This window comes from Lycium barbarum, chromosome 9 (assembly GCF_019175385.1).
Source record: "Lycium barbarum isolate Lr01 chromosome 9, ASM1917538v2, whole genome shotgun sequence".
Classification (NCBI taxonomy): domain Eukaryota; kingdom Viridiplantae; phylum Streptophyta; class Magnoliopsida; order Solanales; family Solanaceae; genus Lycium; species Lycium barbarum.
Genome location: NC_083345.1, coordinates 19,452,443 through 19,476,195, shown reverse-complemented (window position 1 = coordinate 19,476,195; position 23,753 = coordinate 19,452,443). Strand labels below are relative to the sequence as shown.

Sequence of the window (23,753 nt, the reverse complement as noted above, 5' to 3'; positions counted from 1 at the left end):
ATCCTTTTCCGTTATATAAATATAAAAGACCCTTTTATAATTGGGACATGTTTAAATTTTACTTTTAAGGAAAAAAATAAAAAACCAGATTCAGCAGTCAGTTTCTTTGATCCCGTATAAAAAGTGAAAGTTGAAACCAGTGTGAATTATTTATGGATTTTCTCGGTACCACTCGTTAATGTCAGATCAATAAACAACGGAGTAACCATTCAATCAACATACAGTTAATAAAATAACTGGAATTAAATAACTGGACTTTTTGCAAAGAAGTATTCTTTATTTTAATATTACAATACCACATTACCACTCGAGTGATCAAGTTAAAGTACATAATTAGTAGGCAAATACTTCAAATAGGTAACTTACATCTTCTCTAAATAACACCAACACCCGCTTTAAGTTTACCCTCTTCCGGAAATGGACGGACTGGGATGCTTTGTTCATTTTTGAAGTAATTCTCAGGATCAACTCTACTCTTAATCTCCACCAATCTGTCATAATTCTCCTTGAAATACTTATATCCATATCCTTTCCCCTGTAAATAGCTGTGCTCTCCATGGTGATTGACTCCTAAATCAAAGTCTTTGAAGTTAAAATATGCTTGCCTTGGGAATTTGGACACAAAAGGAGTCATGAAGTCATAGAGCTTTCTTGTTAAACCACTGTAATATTCATCAGCTTCAAATCCATACTCAATCCAGTCTGTTCCATACATAATATTGGCTATGTTTCCAGCTCTGTGAGGGAATGGTTTTGCATCAGGTGAAATCTCACTCATTTTCCCTCCATAATGGAAGAAAAACATGTATGGAGCTTCTAGTTCAACCATTTTCTTGAATATCAACTTTAGCCCTTCCTTTGGTATAGACCTCTGGAGATAGTCGGATTTCATCTTGCTATGGTACAGTTTTGAAGGTGTTCTGTTGAGTAAAACTTCAGTGGATGTACCATTATTTATGGAGAAATTTCCCCAGTATACCACAGATTCTATCCAACTCACCTCTTGGCAATCTTGTTTTTGCAATCCCAGTTCCGGGAAAGTCTCATTCATGAGAGAAATGAGTCTTTGCGAATCTCCTAAGAAAAGCCCAATATATTTGGCTCGGATCGTCTTGTTTTTGTTCACTTCTCCACGATTTGCCACATCAAGAATCATATGGAGGAATACATCTCTATCAAAACCATCTGCTATTTCTAGCCAACGGTGAACTGATTCTGTAATGTTATCTTCACCCGTTTTCGCTACTTGAAAGACGGTAACATTTTTTGGCACGGGGACTAACTTTATTTTATATGCTAGGACCAAACCAAAACTGGCTGCACTGCCTCCTGTAATGGCCCAAAACAAGTCTTCTCCCATAGACTCTCTTCCAAGAATACGACCTTGTACATCAACTATTTTTGCATCAATGATGTTATCAACAGAAAGACCGTATTTTCTCATCATGTTACCAAAGCCCCCACCACTGAAATGCCCACCTACACCAACAGTAGGACACATCCCAGCAGGGAAACCATGAACATTGCTTTTATTTGCAATTGCATAATAAAGCTCCCCAAGTGTGGCACCCGCTTGAACCCAAGCAGTCTCTTCTTTGATGTTCACATCGATGGTCCTAAAGTTCAAAAGATCGAGGATGAAAAATGGAACGTACGATACATACGAAGAACCCTCATAATCGTGTCCACCACTACGGGTTCTCATCTCCAGGCCATGGTTCTTGCCACATAAAATGGCAGCCTGGACCTGAGACTCATGAGTAGCGGTGATAATGAGGCGAGGTTTTGGGGTGAAAGACTCGTTGAAGCGAAGGTTTCGAATGGAAGCTCGAAGGACAGATGAATAAGAAGCATCTTCTGGATTGTAGAGGTTTGTGGAGATTGGAAAAAGAGGATCTGAATAGAGTTTAAGACACTGAATGAAGCTGAGATGATCTTGGGCTGAGCTTGAGCTTGCCCATGAAACAAGGAAAACAAGAAGAAGAAGATGAAGATTCATTAAGGGAACGCTTAAAACTCTCCTCTTGTTGTTTTGTCGGTGAGAGCTGGTCTCTTCAAGCTGACTATAAATAGACAAGGGATCTCACTTTTATGCACCATATTGTAAACTTTTTGTTAGTAAAACTCAACTACAGTAGAGCATTATTGTATTCATTCAGTTTGGATCTATTCTTATCGTAAAGCGAAAACCATCGATTCTAAAAATATTGTCCTCTTTTTATTCGACATAATATTTAAAAAATAAAGAAAGATTTTTAAAATGTATAGTTCAAAATAAGTCTTACATATTTATGTTACTATAAATCATCTCATAAATTTAAATTATTTATAAATATAAAAATCTTTTTAGAACAGACTAAAAAAAAAAAAGATAATCTTTTTATGACAGAGGAAGTACATAAATTAAAACAGATAGAGTACAGGTTTCCTATACAATTTATTAAATTCCTAGTAAAACAGAAGATTTAAAATATATTCAATATAAAATACAACATATGTAAAAACTACTCATCTTATTTGTTTCCTGTTGTGAATTTGATTAAACTAATTAATTTTGATCGGATAGAATAACCCCCTTCCTTTTCAGTTTGCCGGGAAACACCGTCTCAATTTATGTGAAGGTGTTTGATAGGGTATAAATTTAAGAATTTTGCTTAAAATGAGCAATAATATTACTTTCTCTCTCCCAATTTATATGATACACTTTCCTTTATAGTCCCAAAAAAATGATACATTTCCTTATTTGACAACAGTTTAACTTTAAACTTTACTTTTTATGCTTAACGAGATGATTTATAACCACACAAATATTTTTGGCTTGTTTTAAACTACAAAATTCAAAGGTATTCTTTTATTTCTTAAACTCCGTGTCCAATCAAATTATATCACATAAATTGGGACGGAGAGAGTATGTATCTATTAATCATCTCATTAAGAGTAAAATGGGAAGTTAAAAATTACATTTTTACTAATTAAAAAATGTGTCATTTGGACGGAAGGAGTATTTAATTTATAATAAAAAAGATTTGAGAGAGACAGAAAAAAACATGTGATTTTTACTCCAATCCTTCTTAGGCCTGGAAATCAACAATTAAAACACAAAAATAGCTTAGAAAATTAATTCACCCATCTTCAAAATGCCTTTTCACGTTTCGAGAGAGGGAGAGAAGATAGAAAGAGCAAAGAGGCGTCAGTAGATAAGAAAAGAGAAAATCTCCTGATTATGCAATATGTATTTCGTCGACCATCAACTTTTATTCGTTAAAGTTCTTTAATAAATGTGTGTGAAACGTTACTACCAAATATGTTAGTTTATTTCTGAAAAACTCAAAAATATTATATTAGTTTTGTTACTTTTTTCAAATAGTAAATTGTTTAAGTTAAAAATTCTGAATGATGAAGGATTACCTATAAATAATTTAGATGATCTAACAATATAAGTTTTATATTATCAGTATATATAAGTTAAACTCTTAAACAAAAAATTATTTTAGATCGAATTTATTTGATTAAAGTAACAAATAAAAAGGAGCGGAGGAAGAAACACTCTGTTTGGAACGTTGTTACTCATTGTTTCATAATGTACTGTATTGTATTGTACTGTGCTGTTTTGTAGATACAACGTTTGGATAGACTGTATTGTTTGTTGCTGTGTCATAACATATTTTTTGTTTTGATTGAATGTATCGTACTGTATTTTAATTGGTAAGTTTACTAAAATGCCCTAAACTATAAGTTTACAAATTCAGATTTCAAATTCAATCCTAAATAGTTAAGAAACGTTATTAACCACTCAAAATCTTTAAAATTTCACTGGTATAGAAAGTTTGAAGACACCCCACAAACGATTTTCTCACGATGCCAATATTTTTCATATAATCCATAGCTTAAAATGCATAACGAAATAATTGTCAATAACGAAATATTCATGCGGTCCACAAAATCATAAATACTTAAAATTTAAATAAACTTATTCTAAACTTAATCTTCGGGTGACATCATGGTCAATAAAAGAATCTTGCGGTCTTCCTGCGGACATCCCATCAGTGTGCGACACATATCTGCGTTTTTACAAAGAATTTTATCAGTTTTTTCGGTTATTTGGTTTTTTCAATTTTTTTCGGTTTTTAAAAAGAAACACATTGTTCACATAGATGAACAATGAACAAGCAGCATCAACAAGTAAAATTTCAGATTGGCATTTAACTCAACATGAACAATATGAGAAATTTCCACAAAGTAAACCAGCATTCACATACAGGTGTATTATACAATTCTAGAGTCATGGTTTAACAAAAGCATGGTAAAGCACAGCAAATAAGCACAATATTCTATGCAAAAAAATAAAACAAGAAAGCAAGCAAATTAATGATGATTGTGAATAAGGAGCGCAATACAAATAATAACTTACAATTTTGAAAAACGGCAGAATGATAAGAAGTTTTAAAAAGATGGTCATGGAGAACAAGAGGTACCTGTAACTTTGAAACTATAGCAGAAACCTAAACAAAAAGCAAACATATAAAATTAAAAGAAGGAAGAAAAAGCAGGGAGCAAGACAATAAAGAAAAAATGTAGAAGGAGATAGAAGAAGGAAGAAGACGTAGGGAGCAGATAAACCAAACCTAGAAGGAGACAGAGTTACGTAGAAGATGTAGGGTATATGATTTTTGGGTGGAGTTAAATAATATAAGGTAAAGGGTAAAATAGGATTATGAAATATTAAGTAAGGATATAATTGGAAAAAGAAATTAGGTAACAATGGGATAACACCAAATCGGTTGTTACATAAAATGGGGCTTTTCATTGTTACGTAACGACGAAATTTAACAATATGATACAATACATTTTAAATAACAATCAAAACAAACATTGTTTTTGCGGTAACAATACAATACAATACAATGGGTAACAACGTTCCAAACAGAGTGTTAGGAAGACATCCTTCTAATGCAACAATTCACTTTATTTGATTAAAGTAACAAATAAAAAGGAGCGGAGGAAGTAAGACACAGATCATAGGAAGAGCGTTAGGAAGACATCCTTCTAATGCAACAATTCACTTTTCGAGTGATCTTTACTTTCGGATTCAGATAGTCTCAAGTGATAATCCCTCCATTTAGTCCACTGAACTCTTAAATGTGCAACACTTGTCCAATTTAAATTGTAATGGTTGACATTACTAATTAAAAGATGTATTCCAGCCATAGTTAAGAGAGTAAAGTCTTATAGTACAACTAATAAAAAAAGAAAATCTTACAATAATTATTGTAGAGGTTCAAAGGTCGCCCGAACTAGAGTCCGGAACCAAAATGACCCCAAAAAAACCATTTGAACCAAAATACCCCAACAAAAAAAAAGGTAACAAAACTACCTTTAACGCAATAATTTACTGCGTTAAAGGACTTAACCGTAACAGTGGGGTTAAGTACTTTAACCCAGTAAATTACTGCGTTAAAGCGTTCCCCCCCCCCCCCCCCCCCCCATTTTCTTTTTGATAACTCCTTTTTTTTACACTTTTTAACGTACTTTACCTATAGATTAATCATGCTTCGGGACTCCGAAACTTCAATATTTTATATAGAACCCTACTTATTTTTGTGCCATTAATAAGGTAGGCTCAATACATTAAAGATAAGCAAAACTTCAGATTGCCGTTTTAGTGGTTGAAAAGTGCTCGAACTCCTTTTTTGTTTGAAGACTTGGTGTCATTAGCTTTAAGTTATAACAATATGAAAATACTTAAACTTGTTCATTAATAACAAACTGAAAATAGTAAAAATACATTCTTAATTAAACATAAAACTAAAATCACAATATTCTTAATTATCATCAGAATAGAAGTCCTCAATATCGTCCTCAGAACAATATTTTGAGTTTCTTAAGACATATCTTTTTTGTGTAGATGTTAATTGTTTACTTGTTGATAATGCTTGTTCTTCGGCCAACTTTAGCATGTAAAATCTACAACGTCTTGCTAGCATTCTGTTGGTTTCTTTTCTAATCCTTTGTACCGCAGCCTCGAAAGTTTCTGGACTTACTCAAGGCATGGTTATTGAGTACCTTTTGGGGATTTGAGTGTTGATATTTTTCAAGTCACGAACAAGATATTGTGATTCGGAGTACCGATATGCCCATTCGCGACGTAAATCACAATAATATTCACGTGGATCTGAATGTTTCAGTTTGCGAAAATCGCCATTACGCTATATCAAAAGGTGGGGCTTCAAATCGTCTAGCACGAATTCACTGTTATCGGTTGAGGAATCACCGGAATAGTTGCTTTGATTTGAGTTGTCATCACCACTGCTATTCGAATCTTGTGGAAAAAATACCGACCAATCTATATTTCTACAATTCGACATTGAATTTTAAGTAGATACCAAGTAGCAAAAGGCTCTTTATGTAGGTATCAAACTCAATAGGTGGTGGGATCATGACTATGACCCACCAACTTTATTTAATACAATACAATTATTAATAATATCATGACGAATCATCATCATCGGACATCTCACAGTCCGAATCCCACTTAGATCTGAATCTGAAGTAACTATGTTGACCATATTCTACCCTGAGGCAACGTATTTTCATCCAATTATTCTCTTCGCGAAAACGGTTAAGAGCAAAATTCAACTCTTGTGGAGTGCCACGAGGCATTCACATAACACGTCTTTTTAGGCGTTTAAGCCTTAGTGACCTCAAGTTTTGTTCCAGTGCTGCAGCCTCCCTAACATGCATATTCCACTCATCTACCATCAAATTGTTGTAATGTTGGTTATATCTCTAGTTTGGGTTGTTCGAGTATTCAAAATCTTCACCCACTTCCCATGTCCTACCCATTGCGTCGAATATGTCTCCTGAGAGAACGATATAATACGACTAATATCTCCAAATTGGTTAAAATATGACATAGTAACTCAATTTTGTGTGGTTGGTAGTTATTCATCAAATTACGTTTATAACACTTGCTAAGCATGAAACACAAATTTTGAATTCAAATTATGACGTTTTTCTGTATGACAACTGAGGGTGACAATACAGCGCAGAGACATAGCGTAGTAATTTACTGCGTTATACATATATAACGCAGTAAATTACTGCATTATGCAGACATAAACTGACATAATGCAGTTAATTCATGCGTTATGCAACGCTCCGTACTTAATTTGACTTGACGTAACACTTCAAGACACACTAATTGCATGCATGCGTTGATTGAATATTCAACGCATTAAAACCTTATTAATACAGATTTTGTATGAACGAAAAAACACAATTTCTAAGTTTCATCCAATTTTTTACACAAATTCTAAGTTTCATCCAACTTTTACATTTTGTAATCCTAAATTAGTTAAAAAATGGAAGATGTTCCAATAATTAGGGTTTCTTTATCCTGGGATAGAGCAATTATATTCGAGAAAAATAATTTGCATTATGATTCTCCCCCAAAATACCATGTTAAGTTTCCACTTAACTTAAAATTCTCAAAACTACTCCAAGACTTGTATAATAGACTATAAGTTAGTAGGAGTGATTTTGATTTAAATATAATTGGAAGATATTCAAAATCATTTACGCCGTAAGGTGTAACTAGTTATGGACAGTGGTACATTCTAGACGATGTTTCTTTGACGGATTATTTGAAGGCACCTTATGATTATGTTACACCTCGAACATTTTCGCGTCATGTGCGTTATGAGTAATCTAACGTAAGCTCGGAGAGGTCATGGAATCCTTATAAGGTTAATGAATACTCTTAACAAGTATTACGAAAACTTCTAAAGGTTCCGAGATCAAGCAAATCGAAGAAAATAAGTTTATCGAAAATTTGGCAAAAAAGTTGACAGAATTTTGGGTCAACTTTGGAGGGGTGTATCTCCTAGTATATAAGGAGTTTTAAGGTGTTTCAAAATCCTAAAATGAAGCTCGTCGAGTCTAGTTTCTAACTCAACAAACTTCTCATCGATACGACATTGGAGTAGAGAATTATGAATGTGACAAGTTAGACTGACAGAGCAGAAACGCGTGCTACAGTAACCGAGGTACTACAGTAGTCGTGCTGCTACATTGCTACAGTAATAACTGCTATAGTGCACGAACCGACCTTATCCATCTACAAAAGGGTAAAACCCCCATTTTTTTCACCAAAAATCAGATTTAAAGGCTCAACAACATATAGGGTTATTTTGGTAAAAACAAATTAAGGGATTTGAGTGACCTTAGCTAATCAAGTCTCGAGTGGTGCATAGTTGTGACTATAGCATTGTTTTGCGGTGGAATTTGTAGTGGATTCAAGGTGAACATCGGAGATATTGTTGTTTTCATACGACTAAGGTATGAATCATTCCTTATTAATGTTGTCTTAGGTTTATTTACGAAGGCAGAGCGATTAAATGAGCGTATAGTTAATTATCGGTTAAGAAATTGGATAAACATCATATGAGATGTCTTATGGAGTATGTTGATGTTAGTGATGATGTTGTTGTTGTTGTTGTTGGTTGTTGGTTGTTAGTAATTGCGATTTCAGCCTTGAGATATAAACAAGGGAGATGCTACCGAAATTTCGGCAGATTCTAGAAAGAGTTAGTTCGAGGGCTTAAGATAGACCTATGAAAATGAGTCTAAAAATAGTATAAATTTTCTTGAATATAGACTAACGAGCCTGGGAGGTCAAGCGTTGAGTAGTTAAGTAAAGCGACCAAAAAGGTATGTTAAGGCTTTCCCTTTCTTTCTTTTTGGCATGATCCTATGATATGAGTGAACAACGAGTAAATAAGTTTCCATATTACTCTACTCTTAGAAGCACTAAGAGTACTTCAGTATTTGATGTTCCTGTACCCCTCTTATGATTATCCCTTCTGTTCATGTGTCCTCAGTTTTGTATCATGATTATGTTAGTTCACATTTATGCATTACATTCATTTACCTGTATGCATATTGACCCGTGACAAGAAGGCGATATATATGCATATGTTATATGTATGTGGGGTATGGGAAAAGGGAAAGGCGTTATATACGCATTACCACCTGATCAGTTGGTACACAGAGATGATGATTATGATGCCCGCAGGGGCTGCCCGAAGGGGCCTATATGATATATGGATCGGGCCGTACGTTCCTCGGCACAATTATATGATATATGGATCGGGCCATACGTTCCTCGGCACTATTATATGGGATATGAATCGGGCTGTACGTTCCTCGGCACTATGACTTATACATATCATACGCCCTCAGAGGCATTTTCAGTAAGCAGAGATATATAGAATGTTCAGATAGTCAGATATATAGATATATAGATGCATTCATACAGATGTATTCAGTCAGTTAGTTTAGCTTTTCATTTTTAGAGTTTCTTCATGACTCCTATGTGTATGTTACTTTTCTGCCTTACATACTCAGTACATTATCCGTACTGAATCCCCTATTGTTCAGGGGGTTGCGTTCATGCCTGCAGGTTCAGATAGCCAGGAAGATCGATCGTATCCTTAGGCTGCTTCTTTAGCTGGATAACGGAGCACTCCTCTCTTGCCGGAGTTGCCGTATAGACCGAGTATATGTTTTGATGTATATGGGTAGGGCAGGGGCCCTGTCCGGTCCATAGCATGTCCAGCATGTTAGTAGAGGCTCATAGATGCTTATATTCAGTCAGACAATGTGGCCCGCTCAACACATGTTTGGTTACATAGTTTTATCGGGTAGCCTTGTCGGCTTGTACCCGGTTCAGTTTAGTGATGCATGTATACATATCTTTTGATGGTTGTGGCCCTCTAGTTTATGATATCTATCAGTCAGCAGATCATGTTGTAAGCGCCCTTCAGGTGGCCCAGAATGAGCATGAGCAGGTATGTTATGTATGTTTTGTGGCATCTAGGAGGTCAGCTTCTGGGTGTCCGTCATAGCCCTCTGGTTGGGCTGTGACAAAAGTGGTATAGAGCAGCTTGTCCTAGGGTTGTCTATGAGCCATATCCAACAGTCTTGCCTATGGGTGTGTCGTGCACCACACTTATAGGCAGGAGGCTGTAGGATATTTAGGATGGTCATCTTTCTTTCTGATCATAGATCATGCAGTAGAGACAATTATAGGAAAGCTCGTTCATGGTATGATTTTTGTTAAATTGCAGGATTGTATTGAAGAAGAGGACAAGTTCAGTTAATGGGAGCGTAAGTAAGGCTCCGAAGGTAGACGTGAGACCCGTATCACCCGTTGACTCAGGATCGAGGATGTCAAGAGGTATAAGAAAGAGCATCAGCTATTCCATTGAGACGGACCCATCGGAGGATGTGGCTCTAGGAGGAGGAGATCCGACTGAGAAATCATATGACAAAGACCCGTTTAAGGGTTCACGAGACTCCTGTGGATGAAGATGTAATTGAGAAAGTACAGAGATTCGCACATCCAAATTTTCCCTACGTTTTAGCATTATGTTAGGCCAGCTTCTGATGTTAGTATCAAAAAGGTAACTAGTTCTCTATCTTGGGATTTAGTTAACCAGGAGTTACCCACAGATCGTGGGGAGTACGAGATAGAGGAAGAAGAGAGTCAGTTAAGGATCAGTGCTTTTAATAAGGACAAAGGGGCTTTATTCCCAGATATATCTGACCTAAGTTCACCAGCATCTTATTTATAGGTATATGGCCCTTTCCATCAGAACCAGTTATGGTTTATATGTAGATGACCTAATCTCAGGATATCATCGATCATTCGTTACTCTGGGGCCTCAGAAAGTTGATAATGGATTATTCTTATGAATAATTATAGTCAGGACATCCTTATTACAGACATGGATTTTGAAGTGAGAATTGAAATTTTAAGTCATATAAGTTTATGTACTCTCAGAGAGATTTCTCAGGGACAGATACAGAAGTTGTAGTATGACTAAGCAGATAAGGTGGGACACAAAAATTGTAATAAATTGAAGAAAGATAAGGTGATATTTCATCCCCTACACTTATTAGCAGTATTAGATTGAAGCACCCTGGTTTTATAATATATTGGCCTTTAAGAGGAAAGAAACAGAAAAAAAAAAAAAGCCGAATAAAGGAATACGACACCAATGATACAAGGTGTAGTAGATACGAATAGATGAGATTTGCAGAAAGTGAGTTAATTAGTGAATTTGAGGTCCTTGGCAAGGACTAGATTATAGAATATATATAATTTTGACTAAGGATTACAAGATGGTTATAAGGTAGCTTGTGGGAGTAATTGTTAAGGTCAACGTCTTGAAAGATTGCGAGTTTTGTGATATGTAAAGAACCAAGCCATTAAAAGTCAAGGATCGAATTATGTGTTCTGCCAAAGGATGTGTTCTAATGCGGGATAGCGAATAAGGTATTAAGCAGAACATTATAGGAATATCTATGAGTAGCCTATAAAGTATATAGTATGCCTTCCAAGGTATACAGACTGAAATGATATAGTCTACAAAAGAAATTGGGTGCAGACCTTCAAAGGCATTCAAGTCAGGCAAATTTGTATAAGTACTAAGGAATAAGTTTATCTCTTGTCCTAATATCGAGAAGATGAATCTGAAAAAAGTATGCATACCATATGATCGGACTTCGTATTATGAAAGCCAAGTTATCGATCTTCCAGTTCACTTTTATGGTGAATAAATTTTAGGGATGTCCGAGGGAGACCCCATGACTTTCTCTAAGTAAAGGATTAGTCTTGCTAAACAAAAGTATTGTTAAGTGCGCAGCCAATATTTACTTTGCCTTATGCAAATGATCCCTACAAAGTTGAAGAAAATAAAGCTTATTTGAAGGATCAGTTGAATCAATTCGGTCTACAAGGGAGTAAGATAGCTCCTTGCATATGTACAAGTGATTGTAAGCAGCTAAATAAGATGATAGCTAAGGATGACCAAGTACGATTAAGGGTTGACGATTTGTTTTTCTACCCCAGAATGCTTCCTTAAAGATGAACATGGGCTCTAGTTATTCCCAGATAAAGGTCAGAGGAAAGGCATCCCAAAGACAACTCTCAGGATTAGGTAAGTTACCTCGAGTTTTGAGCAACGCCATTTGGACTGACTAAGGCCCCAACAATATTATAGGCTTGATGAGTAAGTGTGTTTAGACTCCTCCGAAATCTATTCGTAACAGTGTTCCTAGACGATCTTGCAGTTATTCTTGCTCAAAGTCAGAGCATGTTGTTTGTTACGTGCAGACCTATAGTTCTTAGGATCAAGAATTGTCGGCTCAGAAATTTTTCCAAATCAAACGGTATAGTGCTTCTAAGGTTAGAATTAAGGAGAGTTGAAGCTATATAGAATTTCCCAAGGGCTAGATAACTCATAGAAGTCGGTGATTTCTTGGAGTTAACAAGTTATTATTGGAATCTTGTGAAGGATTTTTTCCCACGTGCTGTGCCACTAATAAACTGGCCAAGGAATTAGCTAGACTCCAGAAGACTGATAATTATAACCCTAAGTTTCTAGAAGATGAGTAAAAAGTGAAGTTTCAGCATCAAGTGTAACATTCCTAAAGGGACCGGACAGCCATATCACGTGTTATGATGATTCAAGCATTGAGTTAAGTTATGGATTGATACAGCATGGCGAGATTATAGCTCATGCCTCAGGATAGCTGTAAAGGTACAAGAAGAATCATTCGACCCATGCTCTTAAGCTAGTTATAGTTATGTGCACAAGAAAGGATGTATTGGGGTAGCGTCGATCTGAATTATATAAGTACCCTAAGAGGTTGTAGCGCACCCTTAAGCAAAGATGGTTAAGTTTACAACAAGGTCAATAAATAGAATAATGGAAAGACTCCGATGATTGGGAAGTCAATGGAAACAAATAAAGTCGCTAATGTTCGAGCCACAGATCTAGAGTAACTCAGTTTATGTTAAGATAAAGAGGAAATGTTGAGGACTTGTGAGTTCAGCAGTTCGTCAATATCATAATTGATTAGTAAACTTAGATCATGGCATCTATCTGGGGCATAGCCTTATTAAGTCAAGTAAAAATAGTTCGTTGAATTTGATGTCAGCTCATTATAGGATTATGGATCCTCAAGGGAGGAGCTACCTTTATACATCCTACGGATTGGAATTATACTGAAGCAGATTATCCAACGTGATCAGATTGATGACTGATGAAAGGAAAATCTTATTGCCTCGCTATACTAGGCAATTGAGAACAGCAAGGACATACATTGATACTACTAACAAGGGTATAAGGAAAGACATAGAAAACTTTATAATGCAATGAAAGCGAGATAACATAAGTTCAGTAAGTTATAGAAAGTTATTGAAATTCTAATTCGAAGGCGAGAAATCATCAGTACAGATGACCATGTTACCACGGAAGTTTAATTCAGTTAGGGACATTACCAGTAGGCCTATGGAATTAGCCTATTTCCTGTCCATCAGGACTACTTGTACAGCAGGGGACTACGTAAATCCAATGTCAGGGGAATAGTATGATGTGTCCATTGCTTATGTCCGTCATTCAGATAAGGGAAGCGCAGATTATAGCTCACTCCAGAAGGATTTGAAGACTCTAGATAAGTCTTGCTTAAGCTGAGCATACCATGAGATACTTAAGGATACACTACAAATTTGCGTGACAGATTTCAAAGGTAACCGAGACAACCCCTAACGCTTATTGAGATCAATATTTCAGTATTCAGATGAATCTATACAAGGTTGGGACCAGATTTATTTATTAATAGTAAATATTAGAAAGATCTAAGATTCTCAGAATCGACAAGAGTTCCCCCGCCTATATTAGACTAAGTACTCTGGGAAGTACCATCTCAGAAGAACGCAATGAAATTTAGAAAGAAGAGCCAACTTAGCCTTTGATATATTGAGCCTTACAGATTATACGCAAGCCAGTGACTTAAAGACCTTTTCAGACCTAGAGTCAGCACCCTAGGATTTATGTGTCAAACCAGAAATTCTTTCAGAATCATACTAGTTAATGATGGTCAAATTACAGAGCAGCTATGTACAATTACTGTATGAGAAAACTCTATTGCCATACTTGATATCCAACTCCAAAGATTGAGATTAAAAAATAGAAAGTAAAGTTAAAGTCCTTTAAAGAAGTCGAAGAGTGATGGATAAGGCTGAAGATCTCAGAATATGGACTGGAACGGTAGGACTATGTAGAGTTATTGGCGAGAAAATTTCATTTGATTCGTAGAGTCTGCGAATGGCCTACAAGTTACCGAGAGGCATGAAACACTCCAAGGGCTGTAAGGTCTCTAATAAATAGACGAGGGACATAGGTGAGTTATAAGTCTTGTGTAAAGGTTAAGAGGTAAGAAAAAGTGAACAATACATCTTGAAGGAATAAATTATAAAAGAAGAAGGAGTTGAGTTATGACTAAGTGTTCTATTATGCAAGATATAAGAGAAAGAGGATAACCGAAAGAAATTGAAGAAGGTGAGTTCATTGTGAGTTCACATTAACATCCCCTATAAGGTTTCTGAAAAGGACGTGAGGTAAATCGACATTCGAGGACGAATGTTCCTAAAGGGGGAGGATGTTACACCTCGAAAATTTTCGCGTCATGTGCGTTGTGAGTAAACTAACGTAAGCTCGGGGAGGTCATGGAACCCTTATAAGGTTAATGAATACTCTTAACAAGTGTTAAGCAAGCGTCTAAAGGTTCCGGGATCAAGCAAATCGGAGAAATTAAGTTTGTCAAAAATTTGATAAAAAAAGTTGATAAACTTTTGGGTCAACTTTGGAGGGGTGTATCTCCTAGTATATTAGGAGTTTTAAGGTGTTTCAAAATCCTAAAATGAAGCTCGTCGAGTCTAGTTTCCAACATAATCAATCACTCATCGATACGATAAAGGAGTATAGAATTATGGACGTTACAAATTAGGCTGACAAAGCAGAAGCGCGCGCTACAGTAACCAACATGCCACAGTAGCCGCGCTGCTATAGTAACTGCCACACTAACTACTACAGTGCACGAACCGGCCTTATCCATCTATAAAAGGGTCAAAACCCTATTATTTTCACCAAGAATCAGATTTAAAGGCTTAGAAACATATCGGGTCATTTTGGTCGTAAACAATTGAGGGATTTGAGTGACTTTAGCTAATCAAGTCTCGGGTGGTGCATAGCTGTGACTATAGCATCTTTTTGCGGAGAAATTTGGCATGGATTCAAGGTAAACATCGGATATATTGTTGCTTTAATAAGACTAAGGTATGAATCTTTCCTTATTAATGTTGCCTTAGGTTTATTTACAAAGGTAGAGTGATTAAGTGAGTGTATAGTTAATTTGTCGGTTAAGAAATTAGATAAACATCATATGAGATGTCTTATGAAGTATGTTGATGTTGGTGATGATGATGTTGATATTGGTATTTTTGTTGTTATTATTGTTGGTTGTTGGTTGTTGGTAATTGCGATTTCGGGCTAGGGATATAAACAAAGGAGATGCTGCCGAATTTTCGGTAGATTCTAGAAAGAGTTAGTATGAGGGCTTAAAACAGGCCTATGAAAATGAGTCTAAAAATAGTATAAATTTTCTTGAATATAGATTTACGAGCCTGGGAGGCCAAGCGTTGAGTAGTTAAAGTTAAGGCGACCAAAAAGGTATGTTAAGGCTTTCCCTTTATTTCTTTTTGGCTTGATCCTATGATATGAGCGAACAACGAGTAAACGAGCTTCCATATTACTCTAATCTTAGAAGCACTAGGAGTACTTCAGTCTTTGATGTTCCTATACCCCTCTTATGATTATCCCTTCTGTTCATGGGTCCTGAGTGTTGTATATGATTATGTTAGTTCACATTTATGCATTGCATTCATTTACATGTATGCATATTGACCCGTGACCAGAAGGCGTTATATACGCGTATATTATATATATGTGGGTATGGGAAAAGGGCGAGGCGTTATATACACATTACCACCTAATCAGCTGGTACACAGAGATGATGATTATGATGCCCGAAGGGGCCAATATGATATATGGATCGGGCCGTACGTTCCTCGGCACTATTATATGATATATGGATCGGGTCGTACGTTCCTCGGTACTATTATATAGGATATGGATCTAGCCGTACGTTCCTCGGCAGTATGACTTATGCATATCATACGCCCTCAGAGGCATTTTTAGTAAGCAGAGATAAACAGATATGTTCAAATAGTCAGATATATAGATGCATTCATACATATGTATTCAGTCAGTCCGTTTAGCTTTTGATTTTCAGAGTTTCTTCATGACTCCTATGTGTATGTTACTTTTCTGCCTTACATACTCAGTACATTATCCGTACTGAATCCCGTACTGTTCGGGGGGCTGCGTTCATGCCTGCAGGTTCAGATAGCCAGGAAGATCGATTGTATCCTTAGGCTGCTTCTTTAGCTAGATAACGGAGAACTCATCTCTTACCGTAGTTGCCGTCTAGATCGGGTATATGTTTTGATGTATATGGGTAGGGCAGGGGCCCTGTCCCATCCATAGCATGTCCAGCATGTTAGTAGAGGCTCATAGATGCTTATATTCAGTCAGACAATGTGGCCCGTTCAGCACATGTTTGGTTACATAGTTTTATCGGGTAGCCTTGTCGGCTTGTACCCCGGTTCAGTTTAGTGATGCATGTATACATATGTTTTGATGGTTATGGCCCTCTAGTCTATGATATCTATCAGTCAACAGATCATGTTGTGAGTGCCCCTCAAGTGGCCCAGAATGAGCATGAGCAGGTATGTTATGTATGTTTTGTGGCATCTAGGAGGTCAGCTTCTGGGTGTCCGTCATAGCCTCCGGTTGGGCTGTGACATATTATAGGGAATGCACAACTTAATTTAGTTCATAACCCCCACACAATATAGTATATACACGGCCCACACTCCAACATACCAAGTCATGATTTTCATCCTTTCTACATACTACAACATACATGAATCATCCATAACATATCTAAAAGGGGATTAAACACATACCTTTTCACACACATGTTCTTAATCGGCTATGATTGTGATTTGCATAAATGAATGTTTTGATTGCTCCAACAATTACTCCATGTTGTAGAGGACCTTCCAATTGATAGAAAAGCTAGAAGAAATTATTTTTTTGGATCAAAGTTGAAAGCTCCCATTTTTCTTCACTATGGCCGAATAGGCCTTGGTATTTGGCTTCTCCAAGCTTCTTCATCTTTTTAAAAGATGAAGACCAATGTGTCTTATTTATCTCTTTTTTTTTCCACCCTTTAGCCATATTTATACTTTAGTCCCTCAAGTAAGATTTATGGGCACATGGCCCTATTCTTCTCTCCAAGATTCTAGAATATAAAAATGATGAATTAGTCTTATTTTTTTTCACCACTTTTCTATATATATATTTAAGCCCTATAAGTAAGAACATGGACACATGGCCATGGGTGGGGCCCACTTTTATGTCACATGGCCAAAGTGGCATCTCAAGAATTTTCTTGAACACTTTGGTCCTTCAAGAACTTTCTTGAACACCTTGTGAAATTCCCATTTTGGCACTAGCCTTTCCCACGATATTACCACGAACTCTTTTGTGAATTCCCTTTTTACCCTTAACCTTTCTCAATATTTCCATACAATGATGTTCATAAATAATATTCATAACAACTTATACATTAAAAATAATTTTTGAAAATGGTCTTGCCTTCAACGTACCACGACTACCTCGAAATATCCAAACGTACAAAGTACGGGCTATAACATCCTCCCCCCCTTTAGAACATTCGTCCTCGAATGTTCAGCTGACCTCATGGGGTGTCATATTACTTCGGGAGGGTCCCCTTTTTATAGTTGTCCTTTTTCCTTCATGCCCATTCTTTATTCTTTATCCTATTTCTTTTATAATCGAACTTCTCGGTCTTTAAATAAGTCTTCATTTCTTGACACAAGTATACTTGTCTTTGATTCCTTGGCATTAGCGCTCGTTTCATCCATCGTTATTCCTTGTTGGTTCTTCGGTGTGAATTCCTTATAAATATGATCGAGCATCACTTCACGTCGATGGTTCATACAATTTCAAAGCGTATTTTCTCGTGTTTCGCATAATTAGTGGTCCATGAACTATTTTCTAGCATCTAACGAACTATTTTATTCCATTCATAGGCACTGCGTCCTTTCTTTCTTTCCAAAATTTTCCAAACTACCAAGCGTTAGTACCTTTATTATAACAATCGTTCCTTTATTATAACAATCGTTGTAGTCCGCAATATCCTTTGTGCACTTATCTTGTAGGCCTTTCTTGCTCTCTTTATTACCCTTTAAGACATATCACTGCGTAATTAGGTACGACGCCAGTTTGCCCGATAGGAGAGACTCAAATTATGTTCTAAGCATATCATAACTCACGTTGCCATGAAGCATTCGTTTAAGGTGTCTTCCACCCCTTTTTCCTCATGTCGGCCTCACGGTACACTTCATTGTCAACTCATTTCTATTCCTTCCATATATTCTTTTGGTACGCCGACATGTTTCGAACTCTGGTCCCGAGCTAATAAATTTCCTCCTTTGGACTTGAAGCCTAATATAGTATGTTCTCCCCCCCTTTTTAAGGGGTTCCTTATACATCACAATCTTCGAGTACTCTCTTCTTCGATTATACCTCATTCCTCATCTTTCTTTCCAACTCTACGCATAACATATCGAAAACATCTTACCCTAAGTTTTTCTTTCATTTTATGTCTATATCGTCACTTTGCCTACATTCCCATATTCTTATTATTTATAGCATCAGCTCTAAAATTCGTAAAACACTTCCTTCAAACACACAGATCCGTCCTATTCTTAAATCATCTTTCAGGAAAACTCTTCCATGTCTGAGGCAATCATATTAATGCGGCTGCACATTTATTCCTTCATATACCTTTCGAGGGTCTAAATCTCCTAACATTGTCGTAAGGCCTAATCATTCCTTTCTTGCTTCACATCTCCCGTCATCGTCACTATTCCTTTCGCCTTGCTTACTGAAATTAGTTTCTCGATCCTCACACATTCCTCTTTTGTTCCATATTACCACACTTTATTCTTTTTACGTACCTGTCTTTGAGTTTTCATCCAAGTAGTCTCATGCTTTACCGGTAATTTCCCTCGGGCTTCACGTACTAAGGTTTCTTACCTTTCACCCTTTCCGACACTTTAATCTTTTTATCTTCCATCTACATTTTTTCCTTCTTTCCAAATATCGTTGTGTTAAGACTTTTCCATTCCTAACCTGTAGCGAAAATATCATCGGTTTATCTTATAACACTTGCACCATTTACTTCTGTTGTCACTCAAACTTCGGTGCCCTTACTCAATTAATGTTTTCCACACCGTAGCGCCGGTTACTGGGACTCACATGTCCACCAATACGATCACATATGAGGTGTCGTATATATTTATAGGTATAATTATTATCAACTAGCCCACAAAATACTTTCAAACACTATTCAAGCCTATCCTAACTCCAGAGCTGTGACGCACTCTCTCTATCTCTTCTCTAGTCTAGCCTGTCGCGTGCTATGTGGCTTCTTATAATTTCCAACCGTCTCGTATACTTTAACTTCCTTTAGGTTACTCTAATTTTTCATTTGTCCTTTGGATCTACATTTGTGAAAATTTTTAGTATACTTCCCAGGGGGTCACCCATCCTCCCACCTTGGCACGCTTAACCTCGAGGCCTTGGTGGAATTTGGTGCCTTAATGCTTATATAATCGCGTCCACTTCCTCGTATGTCCTTTACTACATAATCTGGAGCAAGTCAAGATTTTACAGATTCCGAGGCATGTTCGTATCACGTCCTTTCTTTTACAATTACCATTTTACCCTTTTTGATCTTCAATAGTCACCTTTACAAATTCTTATCATTCGAAATCTGTACGCAGCAAATACCAACAATACCTTATAGAGCATATGGCTACATATCACATTCTAGACATCCAGAACTTTCTGTTTCAGGTAACAGAACAAATATATCCAGACTTACCTTTATGACCCCCCTCCATGTCGTCACCTGCCATTTTCCGCCGTATGTAAGGCTTCGTAAGGAATCTCATTTCCTGTGACTTGGCTTTATCGCACGATCTAAGACAGAAAGAAGGTCAACAATCCCTAGATGCCTCGTAGCCTCCTGTTTATAAATGTGGCGCGCTTCACACCATAAACAGGACTCTACGGGACACGACTTTGCAGACAACCCCTAGGACAGACCTGCTCTGATACCACTTTGTCACACCCTAACCTTACTAGGGTGTGATGGGCACCCGACCCTTCCTCAGGGCCGAGCGAACCCCCTGACTCTTATTACATACATAACTCTTTGGACCTCTAAATCAAATAAATATGAAATACATAACCAGGCTTTTAGAAATATTCTTTTTTGTTGCTTTCAAATCAAACAAAATCTGTAATCATATAGGATTTATATCATAATACAAAATGACGCATCGGCTGATGGAGCCGCTTACAAACTGACAACCAGTACCCACGACTCTGTCTGCAAAATCTCTAACATCAACCCAGAAAGCATATCATACAAATTCTGACTCGGCAACACTCCCGGAGCAAATGGAGCTTGCCATCTCCATTGGGACATCTTCTATAATAGCTTCAACTCATCTGGGTGTACCTGCGCGGCATGAAACGCAGCCCCCGAAGAAAGGGGGTCAGTACGAAATACGTACTGAGTATGTAAAGCATGAAACACAGAAAACGGAACCATATCCGAAGCAAACAGTACAAGAGTGAGTACATTATGCAGATTTCCAAGGCGCTTATTTTTCAATCATAAATCATGTATGCAGAGGTCATATGTCAGAAATGGTGCAGATCCAAAATATCAGAATGTTTATTTTTCAGACACAGATCATGTATACCGATATCTTATGTCAGAAGAAGTACAGAAGGTACGAATGTTAAAATGCTTATTTTCCAAACACAAATCATGCATGACAGAATCATATATCATGTATACATATAACGTGCCCCGGCCCTCCCGTGAGGGACGCGGTAAATCATATATCATATAAGCATATAACGTGCCCCGGCCTTCCCGTGAAGGACGCGGTAAATCATATATCATATATGTCCACATCATGTATCATGTATGCATGTAACGTGCCCCGGCCCTCCTTTGCGGGACGCGGTGAATAAATCATGTGCCATCCTGGCCACCACCCCGTCATCACATCATAATGTCATCATATCCTATACATAACATGCCCTGGCCCGCAAGTGAGAGGGACGCGGTGAACAATGAAGAGAAATACGCACGAGAACATACCCTGGCCCGGGACGCAGTGAATGGACATACGGAGACTTGCACGAACAGAGTAGTGCGAAACCATATGCACATAAATCAAGACTCAATAGGTACGTACACTTACCGACTTCTGAAGGCTCAGAAACAAATCTCTTTCGGATATCGTATGGATCAAATCAAATATAGCTTTTAGAATCACATGTACATATCAAAGTATATGAAAGACTCAATGGAATAGTTAAACGTACTATCAGGATATTCGTAGCAGATTACTCATAACCGAATACTTATATCAGAATACTTATATCAGAATACTTATGTCGAAATACTTATATCAGAATACTTATATCAAAGTACTTATATCAGATTACTCGTATCGGAGTACTTATATCAGAATACTTAAATCCGAATTATTAGATACTTATATCAGAGAGGGCATACGAATCATAACAAATTCAGAACTAAAGAGTAGAGTTACCTCAAAGTACATATCATATCTTACTTGGCTCTAGGACATGCCAAAGAAATAAAGGGTAAGCCTTACATACATGTGCCACGCCTTATTAGCTACGCTTATTTATCCAAACTTGTTGGTCTGCATTCAAGAAAGTTTACATAATCATTAGATTCATCGACATGTACTCGTCTTATTCTTTCAAATGAATTCATTTATATTCTGCCGAAATTTCAGCGGCATTTCCCCTGTAAATACACCATCCCCGAGATTCTAACTCGGCCAATTTTATCAATACAATCCGAGAATTCAACTCGGCCAAGCCAATAACAATACCAACAATTATTTTAGCAACACTACAATATTCAATATGACCCAATCAACATACAATGCCACCCGAACCTTTCCAACTTCAATAAAAACATTAGCAACATGTTTTCCCTTATTCTAGATTCATAAACCATATCAACCACCATACATTAACAATATTATTCACACAATGTAAGAATCCAAGCTAGTAGCGCATTAACTTCTTCAACAATCCTATAACGACTACAACTTCAATTCAAGCCATGCAACCTTCATTTTTCATCATGGTATCCACAACACAACAACTAAAATGTCAAATAGAATCAATTCACCATAACTTTCCAAACCAACCCCTTATTCGGCCACAACAACAACATACATATTTTCATAAATTTTCATCTATTTCTATACATTACAACAACAACCAACATACTAGATAAAATTGATTCATTCTCTTCTACATCACATAGCAACCCCACGGCCACAACACTACATCCATAGTTTCATATATTTCATCCATTTCTTCACTCTACAACATATACAAATCATCCATAACAACAACAACAACAACAACAATCAAAATACTAAATAAAAATTAGTTCATCACCCCCACACAATATAGTATATACACGGCCCACACTCCAACATACCAAGTCATGATTTTGATCCTTTCTACATACTACAACATACATGAATCATCCATAACATATCTAAAAGGGGATTAAACACATACCTTTTCACATACATGTTCTTAATCGGCTATGATTGTGATTTGCATAAATGAATGTTTTGATTGCTCCAACAATTACTCCATATTGTAGAGGACCTTCCAATTGATAGAAAAGCTAGAAGAAATTATTTTTTTGGATCAAAGTTGAAAGCTCCCATTTTTCTTCACTATGGCCGAATAGGCCTTGGTATTTGGCTTCGCCAAGCTTCTTCATCTTTTTAAAAGATGAAGACCAATGTGTCTTATTTATCTCTTTTTTTTTTCCACCCTTTAGCCATATTTATACTTTAGTCCCTCAAGTAAGATTTATGGGCACATGGCCCTATTCTTCTCTCCAAGATTCTAGAATATAAAAATGATGAATTAGTCTTATTTTTTTCCACCACTTGTCTATATATATATATTTAAGCCCTATAAGTAAGAACATGGACACATGGCCATGGGTGGGGCCCACTTTTATGTCACATGGCCAAAGTGGCATCCCAAGAATTTTCTTGAACACTTTGGTCCTTCAAGAACTTTCTTGAACATCTTGTGAAATTTCCATTTTGCCCCTAGCCTTTCCCACGATATTACCACGAACTCTTTTGTGAATTTCCCTTTCTACCCTTAACCTTTCTCAATATTTCCATACGATGATGTTCATAAATAATATTCATAACAACTTATACATTAAAAATAATTTTTGAAAATGGTCTTGCCTTCAACGTACCACGACTACCTCGAAATATCCGAACGTACGGGCTATAACACCTTCAAAGAGAAGTTTTAGAATGATTGTAATTTAATTTAAGGGAAGAACCCTGGAGGGGGGAAAATGATAAGTAATTAAAGGAGTTGGAATAAGTGCATTCGAGATTTCAGGGAATTGAGATTATTGAAGGTATAAGGAAAGTTGACACCAAGAATTGAAGTGCAGTATTACGATTTATAGATTGGTGAGTAAGAGATAACAAAGAGATATTAATAAGGGAAAAGAAGTTAACGAGTAAGGAAAAATTAAGTTAACGAGTAAGGAAAAATTTTACTCTAGAAGTT

The 23,753-nt window shown here is 36.7% G+C and overlaps 1 protein-coding gene across 1 annotated transcript; it reads right to left on the bottom strand.

Moving 5' to 3' along the window:
- Positions 1-256: 256 nt before the first annotated feature.
- LOC132609588 (berberine bridge enzyme-like 8) lies at positions 257-2,069 on the bottom strand. Its single transcript, XM_060323647.1, has one exon. The coding sequence runs from the start codon at positions 1,997-1,999 to the stop codon at positions 374-376; it is 1,626 nt and encodes a 541-aa protein (XP_060179630.1). The 5' UTR covers positions 2,000-2,069; the 3' UTR covers positions 257-373.
- Positions 2,070-23,753: the final 21,684 nt, after the last annotated feature.

What these genes read in the sequence shown, in the direction of transcription:
- LOC132609588 (XM_060323647.1), bottom strand. Translation starts at nt 1,999, where the DNA reads ATGAATCTTCATCTTCTTCTTCTTGTTTTCCTTGTTTCATGGGCAAGC.